This window comes from Anomaloglossus baeobatrachus, chromosome 5, assembly GCF_048569485.1.
Source record: "Anomaloglossus baeobatrachus isolate aAnoBae1 chromosome 5, aAnoBae1.hap1, whole genome shotgun sequence".
Lineage (NCBI taxonomy): Eukaryota > Metazoa > Chordata > Amphibia > Anura > Aromobatidae > Anomaloglossus > Anomaloglossus baeobatrachus.
In genome coordinates, this window is record NC_134357.1 from 579,034,052 (window position 1) to 579,058,270 (window position 24,219).

At 48.6% G+C, this 24,219-nt stretch overlaps 1 protein-coding gene across 1 annotated transcript in view; it reads left to right on the top strand.

Moving 5' to 3' along the window:
- The first annotated feature begins 15,787 nt into the window (after positions 1 to 15,787).
- The window catches only part of LOC142313116 (uncharacterized), a 325,022-nt gene continuing 316,590 nt past the window's right edge, over positions 15,788 to 24,219 (top strand). The window contains exons 1-3 of the mRNA XM_075352101.1: positions 15,788 to 16,090; positions 16,172 to 16,295; positions 16,379 to 16,492. Coding sequence (XP_075208216.1) covers positions 15,836 to 16,090; positions 16,172 to 16,295; positions 16,379 to 16,492 — 493 coding nt within the window. The 5' untranslated portion in view covers positions 15,788 to 15,835. The remainder of the gene's footprint in view (positions 16,091 to 16,171; positions 16,296 to 16,378; positions 16,493 to 24,219) is intronic.

A 24,219-nucleotide genomic window follows, 5' to 3' on the forward strand; every position in this document is an offset into this window, starting at 1 on the left:
CCACCTGCAGAGCCGCACACTAGATATATAATACCCTGCACCTACCTCCACCTGCAGAGCCGCACACTAGATATATAATAACCTGCACCTACCTCCACCTGCAGAGCCGCACACTAGATATATAATAACCTGCACCTACCTCCACCTGCAGAGCCGCACACTAGATATATAATACCCTGCACCTACCTCCACCTGCAGAGCCGCACACTAGATATATAATACCCTGCACCTACCTCCACCTGCAGAGCCGCACACTAGATATATAATAACCTGCACCTACCTCCTCCTGCAGAGCCGCACACTAGATATATAATACCCTGCACCTACCTCCACCTGCAGAGCCGCACACCAGATATATAATACCCTGCACCTACCTCCACCTGCAGAGCCGCACACCAGATATATAATACCCTGCACCTACATCCACCTGCAGAGCCGCACACCAGATATATAATACCCTGCACCTACCTCCACCTGCAGAGCCGCACACCAGATATATAATACCCTGCACCTACCTCCACCTGCAGAGCCGCACACCAGATATATAATACCCTGCACCTACCTCCACCTGCAGAGCCGCACACTAGATATATAATACCCTGCACCTACCTCCACCTGCAGAGCCGCACACTAGATATATAATAACCTGCACCTACCTCCACCTGCAGAGCAGCACACTAGATATATAATACCCTGCACCTACCTCCACCTGCAGAGCCGCACACTAGATATATAATACCCTGCACCTACCTCCACCTGCAGAGCCGCACACTAGATATATAATACCCTGCACCTACCTCCACCTGCAGAGCCGCACACTAGATATATAATACCCTGCACCTACCTCCACCTGCAGAGCCGCACACTAGATATATAATACCCTGCACCTACCTCCACCTGCAGAGCCGCACACTAGATATATAATACCCTGCACCTACCTCCACCTGCAGAGCCGCACACTAGATATATAATACCCTGCACCTACCTCCACCTGCAGAGCCGCACACTAGATATATAATACCCTGCACCTACCTCCACCTGCAGAGCCGCACACTAGATATATAATACCCTGCACCTACCTCCACCTGCAGAGCCGCACACTAGATATATAATACCCTGCACCTACCTCCACCTGCAGAGCCGCACACTAGATATATAATACCCTGCACCTACCTCCTCCTGCAGAGCCGCACACTAGATATATAATACCCTGCACCTACCTCCACCTGCAGAGCCGCACACTAGATATATAATACCCTGCACCTACCTCCACATGCAGAGCCGCACACTAGATATATAATACCCTGCACCTACCTCCACCTGCAGAGCCGCACACTAGATATATAATACCCTGCACCTACCTCCACCTGCAGAGCCGCACACTAGATATATAATACCCTGCACCTACCTCCACCTGCAGAGCCGCACACTAGATATATAATACCCTGCACCTACCTCCACCTGCAGAGCCGCACACTAGATATATAATACCCTGCACCTACCTCCTCCTGCAGAGCCGCACACTAGATATATAATACCCTGCACCTACCTCCACCTGCAGAGCCGCACACAGATATATAATACCCTGCACCTACCTCCACCTGCAGAGCCGCACACTAGATATATAATACCCTGCACCTACCTCCACCTGCAGAGCCGCACACTAGATATATAATACCCTGCACCTACCTCCACCTGCAGAGCCGCACACTAGATATATAATACCCTGCACCTACCTCCACCTGCAGAGCCGCACACTAGATATATAATACCCTGCACCTACCTCCACCTGCAGAGCCGCACACTAGATATATAATACCCTGCACCTACCTCCTCCTGCAGAGCCGCACACTAGATATATAATACCCTGCACCTACCTCCACCTGCAGAGCCGCACACTAGATATATAATACCCTGCACCTACCTCCACCTGCAGAGCCGCACACTAGATATATAATACCCTGCACCTACCTCCTCCTGCAGAGCCGCACACTAGATATATAATACCCTGCACCTACCTCCACCTGCAGAGCCGCACACCAGATATATAATAACCCTGCACCTACCTCCACCTGCAGAGCCGCACACTAGATATATAATACCCTGCACCTACCTCCACCTGCAGAGCCGCACACTAGATATATAATACCCTGCACCTACCTCCTCCTGCAGAGCCGCACACTAGATATATAATACCCTGCACCTACCTCCACCTGCAGAGCCGCACACCAGATATATAATACCCTGCACCTACCTCCACCTGCAGAGCCGCACACTAGATATATAATACCCTGCACCTACCTCCACCTGCAGAGCCGCACACTAGATATATAATACCCTGCACCTACCTCCACCTGCAGAGCCGCACACTAGATATATAATACCCTGCACCTACCTCCTCCTGCAGAGCCGCACACTAGATATATAATACCCTGCACCTACCTCCACCTGCAGAGCCGCACACTAGATATATGGCTGCTCTGTGCTTACAGGACCTGTGATGATGTCACATGGAGGGGAGGAGTCAGGGGGTCACATGGTCAGCTCCTCAGTGTATGCAGGGCTCTGCTGTGCTGGGTGTCATGGTGCTGGGTGAGGGGAGGTTATGTCAGGGGGTCACAGTGAGGTAATGGAGGCTGTATGTAGACAGGACACATCCTGGAAGCTGTGGACGGACATGGAGCAGATATCCTGGAAATCCAGGGATGAGCAGTGAAGTCTGAGGGGGCAGTGGCCACAGCTGTTTCTAGATTGTTCCAGAACTATTTCCCCCGGCCACAGTAAGCGAGGGCCACTGAGCTTGTGAGGGGCAGTAAAGTCTGAGGGGGCCGGGAAGGGCATAGTATAAGCACAATATCATAGTGTGACACAAGAGCAGAGTTTGGAGTTTTCCTTACAAGTTTCCCATTGTTTTTATAGTTTTATCTGCACTGTTTATCCCCATTTAATAGTGGCTCCATGGACAATGCTACCAGGTGTGTGTCTTGTCAGATGTATGCCTGTCTTGAGCAGCCGTTGGAGGGTGAATATGTCTGCTCTCGATGTCAGCGTGTTACATATTTGGAAGCCCAGGTAACTGATCTAAATATGCCGCTCACAACACTCAGGGGCATTGCAAACCTGGAGAGGAGTTTAGAGCTCACTGAGCGGCTCTGGCTGGAGCCAGTGCTATGGAGGAGGGTGGAGGTGGGGAAGGTCAGGACCCAGAGGTAGGTAGCTGGGTAACAGAAGAAGAAGTAGGGGGAAAAGTGTCAGGGAGCCCGGTCCTGATGTAGCACAACCTAGTAAATATGCCTGTGTGGCTGATATTAGGAATGTAGGTCCAGGACTACAATCACTACAGCAGGACGTTGCTCCTAGCCACCAAGAAAACGACTTCTGTAGGAAGGAGGGAAATAGGAGTGCAGCAAAGGCCAGACAGATGTTGGCTAGTAGGGGACTCTATAATTAGGCAGACAGACAGGGTCATCTGTCGCCTAGACCGTGAATGCTGAACTGTGTGTGTGTTGTCTGCCGGGTGCTCGGGTTCGGCATATTGCGGATCGGATAGACAGATTGCTGGGTTGGGCGGGGGAAAACCCAGCGGTCATGGTGCATATTGCTACTAATGACAAAGTTAAAGGCAGGTGGTAGGTCCTTAACCCCTTCAGCCCCCGGGCACTTTCCGTATTTGCGTTTTTGTTCCTTTTCTTCCGAGAGCCGTAACTTTTTTATTATTCCGTCAATCTTGCCATATGAGGGCTTGTTTTTTGCGGGACGATTTGTACTTTTAAATGAAACCATAGGTTTTACCATATATTGTACTGGAAAACAGCAAAAAAACTCCAAGTGTGGAAAAACTGCAAAAAAAGTGTGATCGCACAATAGTTTTTGGGATGTTTTATTAACCGTGTTCATTATATGATAAAACTGATGTATCTATGTGATGCCTCAGGTCGGTGCGAGTTTGTAGACACCAAACATGTATAGGTTTACTTGTATCTAAGGGGTTAAAAAAATTCACAAGTTTGTCCAATAAAAGTGGCGCACGTTTTGCGCCATTTTCTGAAACACGTTGCGTTCTTATTTTTTGGGATCAATGGCTCAGTGATGGCTTATTTTTTGCATCTCGAGCTGACGTTTATAATGGTACCATTTTTGCGCAGATGCTACGCTTTGATCGCCTGTTATTGCATTTTGTGTAAAACTTGCGGCGACCAAAAAACGTAATTTTGGCGTTTGGAATTTTTTTGCCACTACGCCGTTTACCAATCAGATTAATTGATTTTATATTTTGATAGATCGGGCGTTTCTGAACGCGGCGATACCAAATATGTGTATATTTATTTATTTTTTAACCCTTTAATTTTCAATGGGGGGAAAGGGGGGTGATTTGAACTTTTAGGGTTTTTTTTTATTTTTTTTATTTTTTAAAACTTTTTTTTTTACTTTTTTTTTTTTTATTTTACTAGTCCCCCTAGGGGGCTATAGCAATCAGCAATCCGATCGCTATTATCTATCTGCTGATCACAGCTATACAGCTGTAAACAGCAGATTCAGTCACTTTGTTTTTCCCTCTGCTCTCGGCCGAGGGAAAACAAAAGTGAAACATCGTAGCTGCAGGCGTCATCACATGACCCTGTGCTATGATGGCAACCACCGATAGTCACGTGATAACGCACGTGACTTCCGGTGGGGGCGGCGGTAAGTAAAAAACATGGCCACGTGCATTTAGATCTTGCTGCCAGACTTTGGCAGCAAGATTTAAGGGGTTAATGGCCGCGGGTGGAAGCGATTCCACCCGCGGCTAGCAGGCACACATGTCAGCTGTTGAAAACAGCTGATATGTGTGCCGACCGCCGCCGCCTGCCCGCAGTAGGGGGCGGGGCTCATTGGGACATGATCCTTGACGGATAGATCCGTCCAAGGTCGTGAAGGGGTTAAAAATGATTTCTGGGAACTAGGAGAGAAGCTGAAGTCCAGGACCTCCAAGGTGGGGTTTTCAGAAATACTAACAATGCCACGAGCGTCACTAGAAAGACAGCGGGAGCTTAGAGATATGAATATGTGGCTTATAAAATGGTGCAGGAAGGAAGGGTTTGGGTTCATGGAGAACTGGGTCGACTTCTCAGTTTGTTACAGGGCTCTACAGTAGGAGCAGGCTGCACCTCAATGGGGAGGGTGCAGTTGTGCTGGGGGAGAAAATGGTCAGAGGGATGGAGGAGCTTTTAAACTAGGATCTGGGGGAGGGAGGGTAGTGGAGCAAATAAGGGGATAGATAGAGCAGATAGAGACAGTAGGGGTCAATGAAGGTTTAGGGGGGTGCTGGGACATAAAAGGAATGTAGGGAGACTAGGAGTATGGAATGTGTTAATAGTATTAAATGTCTACTGGAAAATGCAAGAAGTCTTGCAAAGAAAATTATTGAAATGGAGACTCTTATGTCATCCATGGATTATGATGTGGTGGGGATTACGGAAACCTGGCTGGATGAGAGCCCTGACTGGGTGACAAACATACAGGGTTATACTACATTAAGGAAAGAAAAGGTGGAGGGGTGTGTATATTTATCAAATCTAACCTAAGACCTGTGCTCACTAACGACAATGTAGAGTAAGTATGGGTAAATGTACATGAGGAGGGGAATAACGGAAAGATGATAATTGGAGATTGTTATAAGCCACTTAACATACCTGAACAGGTAGAGGGTGAAATGCTGCAATAAATGGAAAAGGCAGCTAATAATTATTATGGGGGACATAGAATCTTCTGGTTGTGTTAAAAGCTGTAACTTCTTATCTACTATCTCAGATGGTAGATGAACCAACCATGGGAGATAATTTGCTAGATCTCGTCCTATCAAATAGACCAGATACAATTTCAGATCTACAGGTCCGGAAGCACTTGGGCACCAGCGATCATAATATAGTAAGCTTCAAAGTAATATTCAATAGAACATTTGAAAAGGGAAGTGCTAAAACCTGGAATTAAAGGAAAAGTTTAATTGTGTAGATTTTGGACAATGTTATGGTAACTGGGGATACCGAGCTTAAATGGGGTAAGTTTAAGGATATACTACTAGAGTCCTGTAAAAATCTTATACCCTCTAGTAATAAAATGTCCAGGAATAAAAAGAAACCACTATGGATAAATAAGAATGTACAAAATATAATTAAAAAAAATCTTAAAATCTTGAAGGCTGAGAATAGAGAAATAGCATTTCAAAAGTATAAAGATATCAATAAGAACTGTAAAAAAAAATCAAGCAAGCAAAATTAGCTACTGAAACAAAAATTGCCAAGGACATTAAAACAAATCCCAAATTTTTTTTATCTATATATTAATGCCAAAAGGACCTCAAAGGATGGTATAGGCCTCTTAAAATATAATAACAGGTTAATTATAGAGGACAAAGAAAACCCTGAGATATTAAACAGGCACTTCTCATCAGTGTTCACCAAGAAACTGACTGTTCCAGGGATCATTCAACAAGTCAAAAATCAAAGTTCACCACCTGGGATAATTAATTTAACACAAGAAGAAGTACGCCTGCAGCTGAGTAAATTAAACATTGACAAATCCGCCGGGCCAGATGGCATTCATCCACGGATATTGAGGGAACTGAGTTCAGTAATTGACAAACCGCTGTATCTCATCTTCTTAGACTCGCTTGTTATAAGAAAAAGCACAAGAATAAGGTCTTATCTGTGAGATATGGTGAACCTGCGATTAATGTTTTGCTCACCTGGGGGTTTGTGTCAGACACAACCACTAGGAAGAATCTTGGAAACACAGCTGCTGCAGCTGCCAGTATCGAGGATACTTTGATCGCAAATAGGGGTGGAAAAGGTTAAATAGCGCTGCTGTGCAATAAAGATGAATGCTGGATCTTTGATACGTTATTATTATTTGAAACTTTATTGAATGCGTTTCGGAGCAACCTCCTTCACATTCTGTGACGATCCTGATGAAGGAGATTGCTCCGGAACGTGTTGAATGAAGTCACATTTCGAAGATCCAGCATTCATCTTTATTGCTCAGCAGCGCAGTAATTTAACCCTCTCCAGCCATATTTGCGATAGACTCGCTTGAAGCAGGGTTGGTGTCTCAGGATTGGAGGATTGCTGATGTGGTACCGATATTTAAGAAAGATAAGAGGGTGGATCCAGGCAACTACCATTCAAAAATTTTGACATCAGTAGTGTGCAAAGTTTTTGAGGGCATTTTAAGGGATGATATTCAAAAATATATTGCAGAAAATAATATAATAACTGACAGACAGCATGGATTCATTAAACATAAGTCGTGTCTAACTAACATTTTGGGGTTCTATGAGGAGGTAAGTGCAAATCTGGATATTGGTAATGCAGCTGATGTGATTTATTTGGACTTTGCAAAGACATTTAATACTGTACCACATATTAGCTTTATACCGAAGCTCAAGAAGCAGGGACTAAAGTAAACTATATGCAGATGGATAAAGAATTGGCTAAAAGATAGGAAGCAAAGAGTAGTCATAAATGGTATATTCTCTAAATGGGCTATAGTCAGCAGTGGGTTACCGAAGGGATCTGTGCTACAACAGATTCTTTTAATCTCTTTATTAATGACGTTGTGGATGGGATTGATAGCAAAGTGTCAATCTTTGCTGATAACACCAAACTATGTGGGATATTAAAAAATGACCTTGATAGTACAATATTACAAAACAATCTGGATAAGATGTTGGAATGGGCAGACACTTGGCAGATCAGTACAAGGTGGTAAATATCCCAATCGCCAGTCGGGGCCCACCGTGCTCCAGATGACAAAGGAGCTGCTGGCAACCCGAAGGTTAGACGGAGAATACAGAGCTGGATGGCTCTGAGATAACCCAGGAAACCAGTCACGTGTGTAGGGACACGTCAGACCGGACGACAACCCAGTTAGTATTTTGGTGTACCTGGCGCTACTCCGACCACGTGTGCAGGGAACACGTCAGGTCGGGTGGTGACTAGGTAGTGTTGACCGGAAGACCGCCGCGAAAACGCCCTGTCGACCACGTGTGTAGGATACATCAGGCCGAGCGGTCCTCCGATTAGCGTTTCTGGTCACCTCTCGACTGGCCACGTGTGTGAAGAACACGTCAGGCCAGGTGGTCACACCAGTAGCGTTGACTGGGAAGCCGAAGAGGATCCCAGGGTTCATACACCCAGCCCAGGAACTCCCTGTTAACACCACAGGGGTCCTGGGGCACGGACAGGTTGCTTGCGGCTATGGCGGCGCCGATTCGTAACATAATGCACCTAGGACGGAGTAATCCTATAGCTGCATATATATTAAATGGAAGTAAACTCAGGACTAAAGAGCAGGAGAAGGACTTGGGTAATCAAGATACAGATAAGCTGAGCAGCAGCACTCAATGTCAGGCAGCAGCTGAAAAGTAAACAAGATTTTAGGGTGTATAAAAATTATTTTTTATTAGCGCCATTTTTTCCATGGCGCTTTACATGTGAAAGGGGTATACATAATAGGGACAAGTACAATAATCATAAACAATACAAGGCACAGACTGGTACAGGAGGATAGAGGTCCCTGCCCGCGAGGTATCACAGTCTACAAGGGATTGGTGAGGATACAGTAGGTTAGGGTAGAGCTGGTTGTGCGGCGCTATATCAGACTGAGAGTTACGGCAGGTTGTAGGCTTGTCGGAAGAGGTGGGTCTTCAGGTTCCTTTTGAAGCTTCTCAAGGTAGGCGAGAGTCTGATATGTTGTGGCAGAGCATTCCAGAGTATGGGGGAGGCACAGGAGAAATCTTGAATGTGATAGTGGGAAGAGGAGATAAGGGGGGAGCAGAGAAGGAGATCTTGTGAGGATTGAAGGTTACATGCAGGTAAGTACCGGGATACTAGGTCACAGATGTAGGGAAGAGACAGATTGTGGATGGCTTGATATGTCATGGTTAGTGTTTTGAACTGTAGTCGTTGGGCAATGGGAAGCCAGTGAAGGGATTGGCAGAGAGGAGAGATCGGGGAGTAGCGGGGGGACAGGTGGATTAGCCAGGCAGCATAGTTTACAATAGATTGTAGGGGTGCGAGACTGTTAGAAGGGAGGCACAGAACAGAAGGTTGCAATAATCCAGGCGGGAGATAATAAGGGCATGTACTAGGGTTTTTGCAGCTTCTTGGGAAAGGAATGTACGAATCCGGGAAATATTTTTGAGTTGGAGGCGGCAGGAGGTGAAGAGGGCTTGGATGTGTGGCTTGAAAAAGAGATCAGAGTCTAGAGTTAGGGGTACTTTGCACACTACGACATCGCAGGTGCGATGTCGGTGGAGTCAAATCGAAAGTGACGCACATCCGGCATCGCTGTCGACATCGGAGTATGCGAATCCTTTTTACTACGATTAATGAGCGCAAAAGCGTCGAAATTTGTATGATCGGTGTAGCGTCGGTCATTTCCATAATTTGGGAACGACCGATGTTACGATGTTGTTCCTCGTTCCTGCGGCAGCAAACATTGCTGTGTGTGAAGCCACAGGAGCGAGGAACATCGCCTTACACGCGTCCCGGTTGCAATGAGGAAGGAAGGAGGTGGGTGGGATGTTTACGTCACGCTCATCTCCGCCCCCCTGCTTCTATTGGCCGCCTGCCGTGTGACGTCGCTGTGACGCCGCACGACCCGCCCCCTTAGGAAGGAGGTAGTTCGCCAGCCAGAGCGACGTCGCAGGGCAGGTAAGTGCATGTGAAGCTGCCGTAGCGATAATGTTCTCTACGGCAGCTATCACAAGATATCGCAGCTGCGACTGGGGCGGTGACTATCGTGCTCGGCATCGCTACCATCGGCTTGTGATGTCGTAGTGTGCCAAGTACCCCTTACTCCCAGGCAGCGAGCACGTGGGACTGGGGAAAGTGAGCAGCCATTGACATTGATGGTTATGTCAGGTGGGGGGATTGAGTGAGGAGGAGGAAAGATGATGAATTCTGTTTTGTCCATGTTCAATTTTAGGAATCGAGCAGAGAAAAAGGATGAAATAGCAGACAGACATTGTGGGATTCTGGTTAGTAAGGAGGTGATGTCAGGTCCAGAAAGGTAGATCTGCGTATCATCAGCGTAGAAATGATACTGAAAGCTGTGGGACTCTATGAGCTGTCCCAGGCTGAACCTGTAGATGGAGAACAGCAGGGGTCCAAAAACTGAACCTTGGGGGACACCGACAGAGAAGGGGCGAGATGAGGACATGGTGTGAGAGTGGGAGACGCTGAAAGTTCGGTTGTTTAAGTATGAGAAGATCCAAGATAGTGCCAAGTCTGTGATGCCCAGAGACAAGAGAATCTGTAGTAGAAGGGAATGGTCTACTGTGTCAAAGGCAGAGGACAGGTCCAGGAGGAGGAGGACAGAGTAGTGTTGCTTGGCTTTTGCGGTTAGTAGGTCGTTAGTGACTTTGGTTAGGACAGTTTCAGTGGAATGATGGGGTCGGAAGCCAGATTGTAACCGGTCAAAGAGGGAGCAGGAAGAGAGGTAGGAGGACCGTTCAAGATGAACATGCTGTTTCAGAAGTTTTGAGGCATAGGGGAGAAGTGATAAGGGGCGATAGTTTGACACAGAGGTAGGGTCAAGGGAGGGCTTTTTGAGGATGGGTGTGATGGAGGCATATTTAAAGCATGAAGGGAATACACCAGTTGTGATGGAGGCATATTTAAAGCATGAAGGGAATACACCAGTTGTTAGTGATAGGTTGAAGAGATGGGTTACGGCTGGGATAAAGACTGTGCAGAGATTGGGGATGAGGTGGGATGGGAGTGGATCAAGCAGGCAGGTCGTGAGATGTGATCTTGAGAGTAGAGTGGAAAAATGATCTTCTGTCATGATGGAGAAGCTGGATTTGGAGGAAGAAGGCTAAGTAGTTGTGAGGAGTGGCTGTGGTGATTGTGGGCTAAAGCTCCCTCTGATGTTGTCAATCTTCTGCTTGAAGAAAGAGGCAAAGTCTTCAGCTGAGATGAGAGGAGAGGGAGGTGGTGTTGGGGGACGGAGGAGAGAGTTGAAAGTGTTGAATAGCTGTTTAGGGATGTTAGATAGAGAAGATATGAGAGATGAGAAGTAGGTTTGTTTTGCAGCATAATAATAATGTTTTATTTCTATAGCGCCAACATATTCTGCAGCGCTTTGCAATTAAGAGGGGACATGTACAGACAATATGAGACAATACAAAATAACAAAATTAAGATACCAGGAGGAGTGAGGGCCCTGCTCGCAAGCTCACAGTCTATGAGGAAATAGGGGAGACACAAAAGGTGAATGGGGGGAGAAAAGCTTGTCATATATGGTCCAGCCATCGATTTAATAGGGCATTCAAAAGCAGCTGCATGAACCCGTCAGTGAGAATTTATACAGGTACAGGGGACGAGAACTGGAAGTACATTTTTTTGGAAGGGCAGAAAGGGACTAGATTAGATCAGGGCAGTGAGGTGATAGGCTAGTCTAAAGAAATGCGTTTTTAGGGCCCGCTTAAAGGTGTGGATGTTGGGAATTAATCGGATTTCTCTTGGTAGTTTGTTTCAGAGCATAGGCGCAGCTCGTGAAAAATCTTGAAGACGGGAGTGGGAGGTTCGAATTGTTGAGGATGTCAGTCTTAAGTTATTAGCAGAGCGGAGGGCATGGGTGGGGTGATAGACAGAGATGAGGGAGGAGATGTAGGGTGGTGTGGAACCGTGGAGAGCTTTGTGAGTGAGAGTGATAAGTTTATGTTGGATTCTGTAACGGATGGGCAACCAGTGCAATGACTGGAAAAGAGCAGAGGCATCAGTGAAGCGGTTGCAGAGGAAAATTATCCTGGCTGCGGCATTCAGAATGGATTGGAGAGGTGAGAGTTTAGTAACAGGGAGACCAATTAGTAAAGAGTTACAATAATCCAGGCGAGAATGAATGAGAGCGACAGTAAGAGTTTTTGCAGAGTCAACGGTAAGAAAAGGTCGAATTCTTGAGATGTTTTTGAGGTGGAAGTGACAATAACGAGCAAGTGAACGAATGTCGGGAGTGAAGGAAAGATCGGAGTCGAATATAACCCCAAGACAGCGGGCGTGCTGCTGGGGCGTAATGGTAGAGCCACACACAGAAATGGTAATATTGGGTTTTAGAAGGTTAGGAGAGGGAGGAAACAGGAGAAGTTCAGTTTTTGATAGGTTCAGTTTTAGATAGAGGGAATACATGATGTTGGAGACAACGGACAGACAATCGGTAGTATTTTGTAATAGTGCATGGGTGATGTCAGGAGAAGATGTGTACAGTTGGGTGTCATCAGCATAGAGATGGTACTGGAAACCAAATCTGCTGATTGTTTGTCCAATAGAAGCTGTGTATAGAGAGAAAAGGAGGGGGCCTAGGACTGAACCCTGAGGAACCCTGACCATAAGGGGAAGAGGAGAGGAAGAGGAGCCGGCAAAGGATACAGTGAATGAGCGGTCAGAGAGGTAAGAGGAGAATCAGGAAAGAACGGTGTCCTTGAGCCCGATAGAGCGGAGCATAGTGAGTAGGAGCTGGTGATCCACAGTATCGAATGCAGCAGAGAGATCCAGGAGGATCAGCAGGGAGTAGTGACCATTATATTTAGCTGTTAGTAAATCATTAGAAACTTTAGTAAGAGCAGTTTCAGTAGAATGTAAGGAGCGGAAACCAGATTGTAGAGGGTCGAGGAGAGAATTATCTGACAGATAGCGGATTAGACGGCAGTGGACCAGATGTTCCAGGAGTTTGGAGATGAATGGGAGATTAGAGACAGTTCTGTAGTTAGCGGCACAATTTTGGTCCAGGGATGGTTTTTTAAGTAATGGGTGTATGCTGGCATGTTTGAAGGAGGAGGGAAAGACACCAGAGGAGAGAGAAAGATTGAATATTTTAGTTAGGTGAGTGGTGACAGCTGGGGTGACAGATTTAAGGAGATGTGAGGGAATATGGTCACTGGTGCAGGTAGTAGGGCGAGAAGATGCGAGGAGCCTGGTGACTTCTTCTTCTGTGACCAGATCAAAGAGTGAAAGTGAGCTAGATGAAGTGTAGGAGGGCAGACAATGTGTGGTGTTATGAGGCTGGGAGGAAATTTCCTGACATCAGTGAGTGCAGATTTGAAAGTGGTGAGGTCCTGTTTGTTTGCAATGAATTGCTTGGCGGAATGAGACCTCTTCCAACTGCGCTCACCGATTCTGGAAGCCCGTCTCAATTCTTTAGTCTGACTTGTGTGCCAGGGTTGCCTGTTTATGGTGCGGGTTTTGGTGTGTGTGAGGGGGGCAGCTGATTTGAGAGCTGCAGAGATGGTGGTGTTGGATAACGTGGAGGCAGCATTTCCATCGTGTGAAGAAGCAATGTCTGCAAGATGGAAAAGAGACTGAGAAAGTGCGTGTAAATCAACGTGATTGAGATTTCTGCAAGATAGATTAGATCCCGTGATCCCAACATATTGTTACCTGTCTATAAATCACTTGTAAGGCCACAGCTAGAATATGGGATCCAGTTTTGGGCTTCACATTTTAAAAAGAACGTTCAGAAGTTAGTCAGTTCAAAGGCGGCTAACTAGACTACTACAAGGAATGGAGGCCTCCCATATGATGACAGGTTGAAAAAGTTAGATATGTTTAGCTTAGAAAAAAGACATCTCAGAGGAGATCCCATTTATATGCATAAATACATGTGTGGTCAATATAAAGGACTGGCACATGACTTATTCCTTCGAAAAACAATACTAAGGACCAGGGGGCACTCACTGCGAGTGGAAGAAAAGTAATGCCGGCACCTAAATAGGAAAGGGTTCTTTACAGTTAGAGCAGTCCGACTGTGGAATGCCCTCATGGAAAAGGTAGTAATGACAGATACTATAACAGCTTTTACAAAAGGGCTGGATGATTTCCTCAGTACAGAACATTGACGGTTATAAATGACTTAATGACAAAATGTATAATTGGTGGAGGAAGGTTGAACTAGATGGACCTAGGTCTTTTTTCAACCTATGCAACTATGTAACATGACCTCTGTGCAAAAAGAGACGAGCTCAGAGCAGAGCAGGTAAGTAGTTGGTATCCACCTACATGTATCTCTGTAGCCTAATAGTTTAAAAAAAAAAAAAAGCACCAGATAAACCCTTTAATCTCTCCATCTTCTCCGCACATGTCATCCGATTCTTGTATATGAAGGAATCGAATTATAGTGAATGACACTCGGCTCCACACCCGAGTCTGATGCATGAGAAAATTTACAACAGTGTGAGCGAGGTCTAAATGAGAGGCCTGAAGAGACGTCTACCAAGATGCTCCAAATCTATAACACAGAGAGCGCCGAACCTCCGGGACTGAGCGCAGATCAGAGAAATGGGGCTGTAGGGCCAAAAACATTAATATGAGGGTTGAATGAAAAGAAATGCCTCCACCTCCATAACTCTTCAGCAGATGGCAGCGCTGGTATGGAGCAGGTACTGGACTGTTCAGTAGACTCTCCTCTACAGCTCCAGTTGGTGGGAAACCTTAGCAATGAACGGTTGTGTTGTTACAGTGAGAATGGACCCAGCGTAGACGGTCGGTCAATGTGATTTAGGCAACGTGCTGTCATTGATTTATTGACAGCAGCAGGTGTCACCCCAAAGGAGATTCATCAGAGAATACAAGCCGTGTATGGTGATTGTGCTGATGTGCACTGTGCGTCGTTGGGCCAGTGGTAATATTAAAGATGGTGAGGCGGGAACGTCTGACTTGTGTGACAAAGAAAGAGTTGGACGTTCTGTGACAGCAACCACGGAGTTACACATGGAAAACATAGACATATTCAGGATGATGGTCGTATCACTCAGAGAGAAATTGTAAGCACAATCGGCATTTCACAGGAACGTGTAGTCACATTATTGCTCTGCTTGGTTATGGGAAGATCTGTGCACGATGGCCGCCCCGGATGCTGACGTCTGACATGAAAGCCACAGACTGGACATTTACCAGGAAATCCTCTCACGTTACGAGAATGAAGGTGACGCCTTTCTGCATTCAATTGTGACAGGAGACGAAGCTTGTGTACACCACTACGGACTGGAGCCGAAACGTCAGTCCATGGAATATCAGCACCAAGGCTCGGGCCAGAAAAAGACATTCAAGACCCCGTCCTCAGCCGGGAAATCCTGGCCTCAGTGTTTGGGGCGCAGATGGCGTTATCCATGGGGATTTCCTACAACGCGGAAAAACAATCACTTCAGAGCGTTACATCACAACGCTGCCAACTGCGAAACAGCGACTAACATACACTGAGGAGCTGATCATGTGACCTCTGACTCCTCCCCTCCATGTGACATCATCACAGGTCCTGTAAGCACAGAGCAGCCATATATCTAGTGTGCGGCTCTGCAGGTGGAGGTGTGTGGAGATTCCCCATTACTGGGGCAGGCGGCATTAACCCCTTCAGCTCTGAGACTATTTGTGGCGGGGGAGGTTCCTCTCTGCTCCTCAGATATAATGGCGGCGGCTCTATCTGTCTCGGTCACATACGTTCTGCTGATATTCCGGCCTCTGTACTGGGAAATGTCGTCTCCATCTTGTTATATTCTCAGTGTTTTCCCTATAGAGAAAGAGATTTCTTGTATCTCCAGTAATTGTATTATTACAGCGGATTCTTTATGATGTTCCATCGTCATCTTCTCCCCATTCAGGTCCCTACAATATCGGATCCTCTCAGTGGAGATCTTCTATAGAAGAGAATTCTCCTGATTGCCCCGTGAAGGATGGATATGGACAGGGACAAGATGGCGGAGAGGATATTACACCTCACCCTAGAGATCCTCTTCCGGCTTACTGGAGAGGTGAGAGATTCTGATGACGTCACATTACATCATTCTTATCTATGGGAATAACAGATGGACAGAACTGGAGAGGTGAGGACTCTGGAAATGTCTGGAGTGAGATTTATTACTGTGTCTCTCCATAACCAGGATTACACAGTAGTGAAGAAGACCTCTAGTGAGCGCTGTCAGGCCCCTGTGTCTGAGGGATGGGGAAGACCCCTGAGCCCAATCACGGGGCCTCCACCTCACCCCCCGATACATGAGGACATCAATGACCAGAAGATCCTAGAACTCACCTACAAGATGACTGAGCTGCTGACTGGAGAGGTGACACTGCTGGGAATGCTGGGACATTATACAGTAACGCTATGAAGGGATCGGGGGTGACGGTATCATTGTATGTGTCAGGTTCCTATAAGGTGTCAGGACGCCACCGTCTATTTCTCCATGGAGGAGTGGGAGTATTTAGAAGGACACAAAGATCTGTACAAGGACGTCATGATGGAGGTTCCCCAGCCCCTCACATCATCAGGTAATAGACAGGACTAATTACACACGGCCTATAATTATCTGTATGTAAGGAAGGAATTCAGTCCCTGTATGTGTCTCCTCCAGTTCTATCCAGTAAGAAGACAACACCAGAGAGATGTCCCCGTCCTCTTCTCCCACAGGACTGTAAACAAGAAGACCCCGATGTTCCTCAGGATGTGTTTCCTCCAGCTCTATCTAGTAAGAGATATCTACTCATGCACTTTCTGCACTAATTTTGTGTTTACATTTTTAGACTTTCTGCTCTGGTTTTTCAGCTGTATTTTCTTTGCTTCTGCTTCTTCTGCTGTTTGTTTCTAGTGTCTTCTCTATGTCATTATGATGGCAACTCAAAGACCTGCAGAGGGTTCACGAATACTCCATTAGGCTATGTGCGCACGTTGCGTAAAAACATGCAGTTACACTGCCCTTTGTAGCGCAGCGTAACTGCATGCGTCCTGCGTCCCCTGCACAGTCTATGGAGATTGTGCAGGGGCCGTGCGCACGTGGCGTCTTAGAGCGCAGCGCTTCGGCTGCTGCCCGAAGCGCTGCGTTCTAAGAAGTGACATGTCACGTCTTCCGTGTGCTTTGCCGGCAGCCCCTGCTCTGTCTATGGCAGGAGCTGCAGGCAGAGCGCATGAAATCGGCTTTTTTTTTTTTCTCTACGGACATTTTCTGCAGCGATTTGAAGCGCACGTGTGCTCTTCAGATCGCTGCAGAAATTTCTGCAGGGCTAGTACGCAACGTGCGTACATAGCCTTACCCTAAAAATAAGCCCTAGTTACAGTAAGGGCCAGCGTTGCAACTGTGCAATTTCTCAGGAACCCCACTCTCTTAAGGCCCCGTCACACGTGTCGATATATCGTGCGATTGCATGAGCGATCGCACCCGCCCCCGTCGTTTGTGCATCACGGACAATTCGTTGCCCGTGGAGCACAATGTCGTGAACCCCCGTCATACGTACTTACCTCCCGGATGACGTCGCTGTGGGCGGCGAACATCCTCTTCCTGAAGGGGGAGGGACGTTCGGCGTCACAGCGACGTCACACAGCGACCGCCCAATAGAATCGGAGGGGCGGAGATGAGTGGGACGTAACATCCCGCCCACCTCCTTCCACCCGCATTGCCGGCGGGACGCAGGTAAGCTGTGTTCGTCGTTCCCAAGGTGTCACATGTAGTGATGTGTGCTGCCTCGGGAACGATGAACAACCGGCGCACAGAAGGAGGAACGACATTATGGAAATGAACGACGTGTCAACGAGCAACGATAAGGTGAGTATTTTTGCTCGTTAACAGTCGTTCGGAGATGTCACACGCTACGACATCTCTAACAATGCCGGATGTGCGTCACAAATTCCGTGACCCCGCCGACATATCGTTAAGATATATCGTAGCGTGTGACGGGGCCTTTAGGGACCCCATTAGTTGTATTCTAAGGTTGATTGTTTAAAGACCTTTGATGAAGTCATGTGACATGATGTAACCAAAGGTCTCTTAATTGCAGGAATAAGGCTGCACATCAAAGTTTGATGTGCAGCCTTATTCTTATATAGTATGTATTTTTTGGCTTGCACTCATATATATATGTTAGTGCTCACTTCAGTTATCCTATTCAGTCTCTTAATTGCAGGAGTCTCAAAGAATTGAACAGAAGACAGGCTGTAATGCAGGACTTGTATTAGGGGAAAGGGAGAGCAAACTGGGCAATTTCACTGGGCCCCCATTTTTCTAGCGACCCCAGTGTTTATATACCGATTATAGGACTGCTTAAGAACCTTTTTGACATCATGTCATGTGACCAAAGGTCTCTTAATTGCAGGAGTCTAAAGCTGAAGAGGAGACAGGCTGGTGTGTGTGTGTGTGTGTAGATAGTTAGATAATAGAAAAAAAAAAGTTACAACCGCACACTGAAATACCAAATTTTTAAACTACCAAAAATTATCTAATGAAATTATTGCTTTAAGCGGGCTTTACACGCTATAATATATCTAATAATGTTTTGGCGGGGTCACGTCGTAAGTGACGCACATGCGGCATCGTTAGTGACGTTGTTGCGTGTGACACCGATGTGCGATTCGGATTGTACAAAAAAACATTGATCGCATACACGTCGTTCATTAGCTAAAAATTGAACGTCCGGTTGTTCAATGTTCCCGAGGCAGCACACATCGCTGTGTGTGACACCTCAGGAACGATGAACACATCTTACCTGCATCGCGCCGGCAATGCGGAAGGAAGGAGGTGGACGGGATGTTTACCTCCCGCTCATCTCCGCCCCTCTGCTTCTATTGGCCGGCCGCTGTGTGACGTCGCTGTGACGCCGAACGTCCATCCCCCTTCAGGAAGTGGATGTTCACCACCCACAGCGAGGTCGTATGGAATGTAAGTACCGTATTTTTTTGCTTTATAAGACGCACCTGATTATAAGACGCACCCCCAAATTTGGTGAAGGAAAAGAGAATTTTTTTTTTAATGTTAAATGGGGTCTATCTTATAATGCCAGTGTCCCTCTAACAAATCATATAGGGTATATGTCCCTCATAGCCACCCATCCTAAAATTAGCCCCCTTAATCTGGATATGGCCCCCTTATATTGAATATAGCCCCCTTGTGATGGCACACGTTCCCCTGTGCTGTCTATGGCCCCCTATGGATTGCATACATTCCCCTGTGCTGCCTATGGCCCCCTATGGATTGCATACATTCCCCTGTGCTGCCTATGGTCCCCTATGGATTGCACACGTTCCCCTGTGCTGCCTATGGCCCCCTATGGATTGCATACATTCCCCTGTGCTGCCTATGGTCCCCTATGAATTGCACAAGTTCCCCTGTGTTAGATAGCGCCCCCATGCTGCTGCCCATGGCCCCTATAGATCGCACAAGTCCCCCTGTGTTAGATATCGCCCCCATAGTGCTGCCCATGGCCCCTATATAGATTGCACAAGTCCCCCTGTGTTAGATATCGCCCTCATAGTGCTGCCCATGGCCCCTATAGATCGCACAAGTCCCCCTGTGTTAGATATCGCCCCCAGGCTGCTGCCCATAGTAAAATAAAACCCTCTTTCCTTATCTCCTGCAGAGTTTAACTCCCTCCTGTCTCCCTCCGTGCTTCTCTTCCTTACTTCCTGGTTCTAGTGCCGGTCATGTGATCGGCACAGCAGACTGAGATCTCTGCCTGCCTGATCACAGTGGAAGCAGGGACATGGGGAGAAACGCTGCAGGGGGTAAGTAAAGCTTCTTTATTTTAGAATGAGCAGCAGCATGGGGGCCAAATCTAACACAGGAGGGGAATGTACCATCACAGGGGCGCGCAGAGACATATAATATGCACCGCTGCCCCAGCCTCTCACTGCGGTGCGATTTCAGCACCACCGGAGATGGACAGCAGCTGTGCATATTATATGAGCAGGAGATCAAACGCTGCCGCCGCAGCTTTCACCTGCCCCCAGCACAGCGCCCCCACCTCCCCTGGACCCTGCAGTGTACATATATATATACACCCCCCCGTATATTCGGCTTATAAGACGCACTGTTACATCTCGTGGCTCTCCTGAGGCAAGGACTGAGGCAGTCTCCCATTCCTTGCCTGTCACGAGCACTCCTGCTCAGCAGCGCCGAAGGTCTGCCAGACTGCGCAGTGTGCAGGAGATACCTTCTCAGAGAGGCAGCAGAAGGGTGACACCTAGTGGTTCTCCTGTTACAAGGAGTGAAGCGGTCTCCCATTTCTGGCCTGCCGCAGACTCTCCTGCTCAGCGGCCCCGAAGGTCTGCGAGGCTGCGCAATGTGCAGAGGTTTACTGCTCAGGGAAGCAGTGAGATTCCCGTTATCTCTCCACATTGTGAGACCGAGGATCCCGCCTCTTTTTCCCAGAGGCAGGAGGGTGAGCATGTGCAATGCGTAGTGGGTCCTGATTCGCTCATTGACGTCACACGGCTTGATGACAAGGCTGGTGACGTGGTGAATCCTGACTGGCCAGGCTGGGACGTCGTGGACCCTGATTGGGTCAAGTCCGTCATCTCCGCCTCGCGCCCGCCCTCGGGTGGAGCTGCACCTCCTTAAAAGCTCCCCCTGCCATCATGGCGGCGCGCGACCGTCCTTCTATGTTTGGATGTCTGGCAGCGTGCTGCCATGCCACTGCTCAGGCATTACTGTCTCTTGTGGGCTTGGCCCTTGCTGCTCCGGCAGTACCTCGTTTGCAGGCCGTGTTCCTGCCTTGCTGCTCCGGCAGTACCCCCGTCAACAGGCCGTGTTCCTGTCCCAGGTGAGCTCCTCAAGTCTCCATTGGACTCACCTGGTTATTGAAAGCACACGTGCGTGGGCACCTCTGTGCTACCCTCGTGCCATATTCTCGTGACTTCCACTGGCACACGTGCGTGGGCACCTCTGTGCTTCCCCGTGCAACAGGTACACCGAGCCGTGAGATCTGTGCCATACAACCCTCACGGGTTAGGGCAGATCGGTGTACATAGATCGTCTGTGACATTCCAGACGATAGCTAGCATCAACCCGCTCACTCTTCACCCACCATAGCGGCGGTCCCTTACACCGCACAGTGGACCTTGACCGGCGGAAGCAGTCCATTTCCCATCTTGGCACGCTTCCCCGGGTCCCCCTCGTAACATTACGGTCGCGCCAAAGGTCTGGCTATGGCTGAAGAGCAGCAGCAGTTGCTGCGTTATGTGCAGCAGTTGGAGTCACGATTGGCAGCAGTGGAGCAGTCTTCCTCCGATAAGACTACTCTGACGACAGTCGCCACCCAGGCGGCTACCCAGGCTGTGCTATTTGGGCGGAAGGTCTCCTCGCCTTGCGCTTCCAGAGCGCTTTAGCGGCAACAGCTCTGAGTGCCGTGGTTTTATAAACCAGGTTACCACCTACTTAGAGCTGTCCGCGACTCTTTACGCTACCGAGAAGGCGAAGGTAGCCTTCGTCCAGTCCCTGCTCACAGGGAGAGCGCTGAAGTGGTCCACGCCGTTGTGGGAGCGCGGAGATCGTGTGGTGAATAACTTAGCAGCTTATCTTGGGGCCATGAGAATGGTGTTCCTCGGGCCTCAAGTCACCCACGATTCCGCGCTGCGCCTCCTACGACTTCGGCAAGGGTCTGCTTCAGTCGGGGACTTTGCTGTACACTTTAGGACACTGGCCGCAGAGCTGGACTGGCCGGATAAGGTCCTTGTCCCTGTGTTTTGGGAGGGCCTGGCAGGGTTTGTCAAAGACGCACTGGCCACACGTGAGGTGCCTGCCACTTTAGAGTCCTTGATTCAGGTTGCCTCTCGCATAGACATCCGCCAGGCGGAGCGAAGGCTCGAGGTCTCTTCAGCACCCACGTCTTCTCGGCCTAAAAAGCGTCTGACTCCCGTCTTCCATCAGACAGGTCCCCCAGCCAGTCCTGTAGGCGACTCCGTGGAGTCAATGGAGGTGTCCAAGGTGGTCTCCTCTGCCCCAGGTTCTCGGTCTTGTGTCATCTGCTTTTCCTGTGGGCAGAGGGGACACATAGCTACCCTATGTCCCAAACCGTCGGGAAAAGACAGCATCTAGTTTCTATCAGAGGGGGGACTCTAGACGCTACTTCTCCCTCTAGGTTGACTATCAGCGCCCAGTTGCAGTTCGGCACTACTCTCTTCTCTGCCCTGGCTTGCTTGGACTCAGGCGCTGAAGGCAATTTCATCTCGATCTCCCTGGCAACCCGATACTCAGTTCCCCTGGTTCTGTTGCCCAAGCCACTCAGGGTCCGGGTAGTCGACGGGTCCATACTACTCGATCCTATCACCCAGATCACCATCCCTCTCAGGATGGATGTACCACCGGGACACCATCAGCAGGTGTCCTTCCTGGTGCTTCCAGGGGGGACGGATGAGATCCTACTGGGCCTTCCCTGGTTGAGACAGCATGCTCCTATACTCAACTGGGCAACAGGGGAGATCTCATCCTGGGCAGGATCCTGTAGAGAGCACCTCGTGACTACCGAACCACCCGCTACCATTAGGTCGGTTGGGTCCTCAGGGAATACTGAGGGGCCGGGTTTACCGACACCTTATGAGGCCTACAGGGATGTCTTTTCCAAAAGGGCCGCAGATACTCTTCCTCCCCACCGGCCATATGATTGCCGAATAGACCTGAAGCCAGGCTCCGAGCCCCCTAGGGGCAGAGTGTATCCACTCTCTGCTCCAGAGACGGAGGCTATGTCCAAATATATTCAGGACAGCCTGGCGAAGGGGTTCATTCGCAAGTCTATTTCACCGGCTGGTGCAGGGTTCTTTTTTGTGCAGAAGAAGGAAGGGGATCTGCGCCCCTGTATCGATTACAGGGGATTAAATGCAATCACAATCAAGAACAAATACCCTTTGCCCCTCATTACTGAGCTATTTGATCGATTCCGCGGGGCAAAGGTCTTCACAAAGCTGGATCTACGCGGGGCGTATAATCTAGTGCGAGTCCGAAAGGGCGATGAGTGGAAGACCGCCTTTAACACCAGGGACGGTCACTACGAGTATCTAGTAATGCCCTTCGGACTCTGCAATGCCCCCGCCGTATTTCAAGACTTTGTGAATGACATTTTCCGGGATTTGTATCTTTCCGTGGTTGCATACCTGGATGACATTCTTATCTTCTCCCCCGATCTTACCACCCATCGTAGGGATGTCATCCGAGTACTTAAGAGGCTCCGCACCCATTCGTTATATGCTAAGCTGGAAAAGTGCGTTTTTGAACAGGAATCCTTGCCGTTCCTGGGGTACATAGTGTCCAGTCAGGGGTTAGCAATGGATCCGGGGAAGTTGGAGACAGTGATGAACTGGCCTGAGCCCCGCTCGCTGAAGGCGATCCAGCGATTCTTGGGGTTTATCAATTATTATCGCCAGTTCATTCCCAACTTCTCGACGGTGGCAGCACCCATCATTGCCCTTACCCGCAAGGGCGCTAATCCCAAAGCATGGACACGGGAAACGGTAGAGGCATTTCACACTCTCAAAACTCACTTCTCCAGAGCTCCCATCCTTCATCGTCCAGACATCTCCAAACCCTTCCTACTGGAGGTAGACGCCTCTTCGGTTGGTGCAGGTGCAGTCCTGTACCAGAAAAACGAACGAGGAAGGAAACATCCGTGTTTCTTTTTCTCCAAGACCTTTTCTCCGGCCGAGAGGAACTACTCCATAGGGGATAGGGAGTTACTGGCGATGAAACTAGCATTCCAGGAATGGCGGCATCTCCTGGAGGGGGCGGAGCATCCATTTGAGGTTTTTTCTGACCACAAAAACCTCACATACCTCCAGACAGCACAACGCCTGAACCCAAGGCAGGCCCGTTGGTCTTTATTCTTCTCCCGGTTCCGCTTTATTATCCGCCACCTGGCCGATGAGAAGAACGTACGGGCCGATGCCTTGTCACGTTGTATGGTTGTGTTGGAGGAGGACGAGGAGGAGCCTCGTCTTATACTACCCCCGGACAGCTTGAGGATGGTCACTCCCACTTCTTTGGACCAGGTGCCACCTGGCAAAACCCTCGTTCCCCCTGAACTACGGAACGAGGTGCTATCGTGGGCCCATGCCTCCAAGGTCGGGGGTCACTTTGGGGTCAAAAGGACCAGAGACCTGGTGACCAGGCATTATTGGTGGCCGAGACTACCCCAGGACATACAGGAATATGTGGGAGCCTGTATGTCGTGTGCTCGGAATAAGCCGTCCCGGCAGAGACCGGCAGGTCTTCTTCACCCACTGCCAGTGCCGGATCGTCCCTGGGAAGTGGTGGGGATGGACTTCCTGGGAGATCTGCCCAAGTCAGCAGGGCACAGGGTCGTATGGGTCATCACGGACCACTTCTCTAAAATGGTCCACTTGGTGCCTCTCCCACGACTCCCGACGTCACGTGCTCTTGCCACCTTGTTCATTCGGCATGTATTTAGGTTGCATAGCATGCCTGACAAGGTGGTGAGC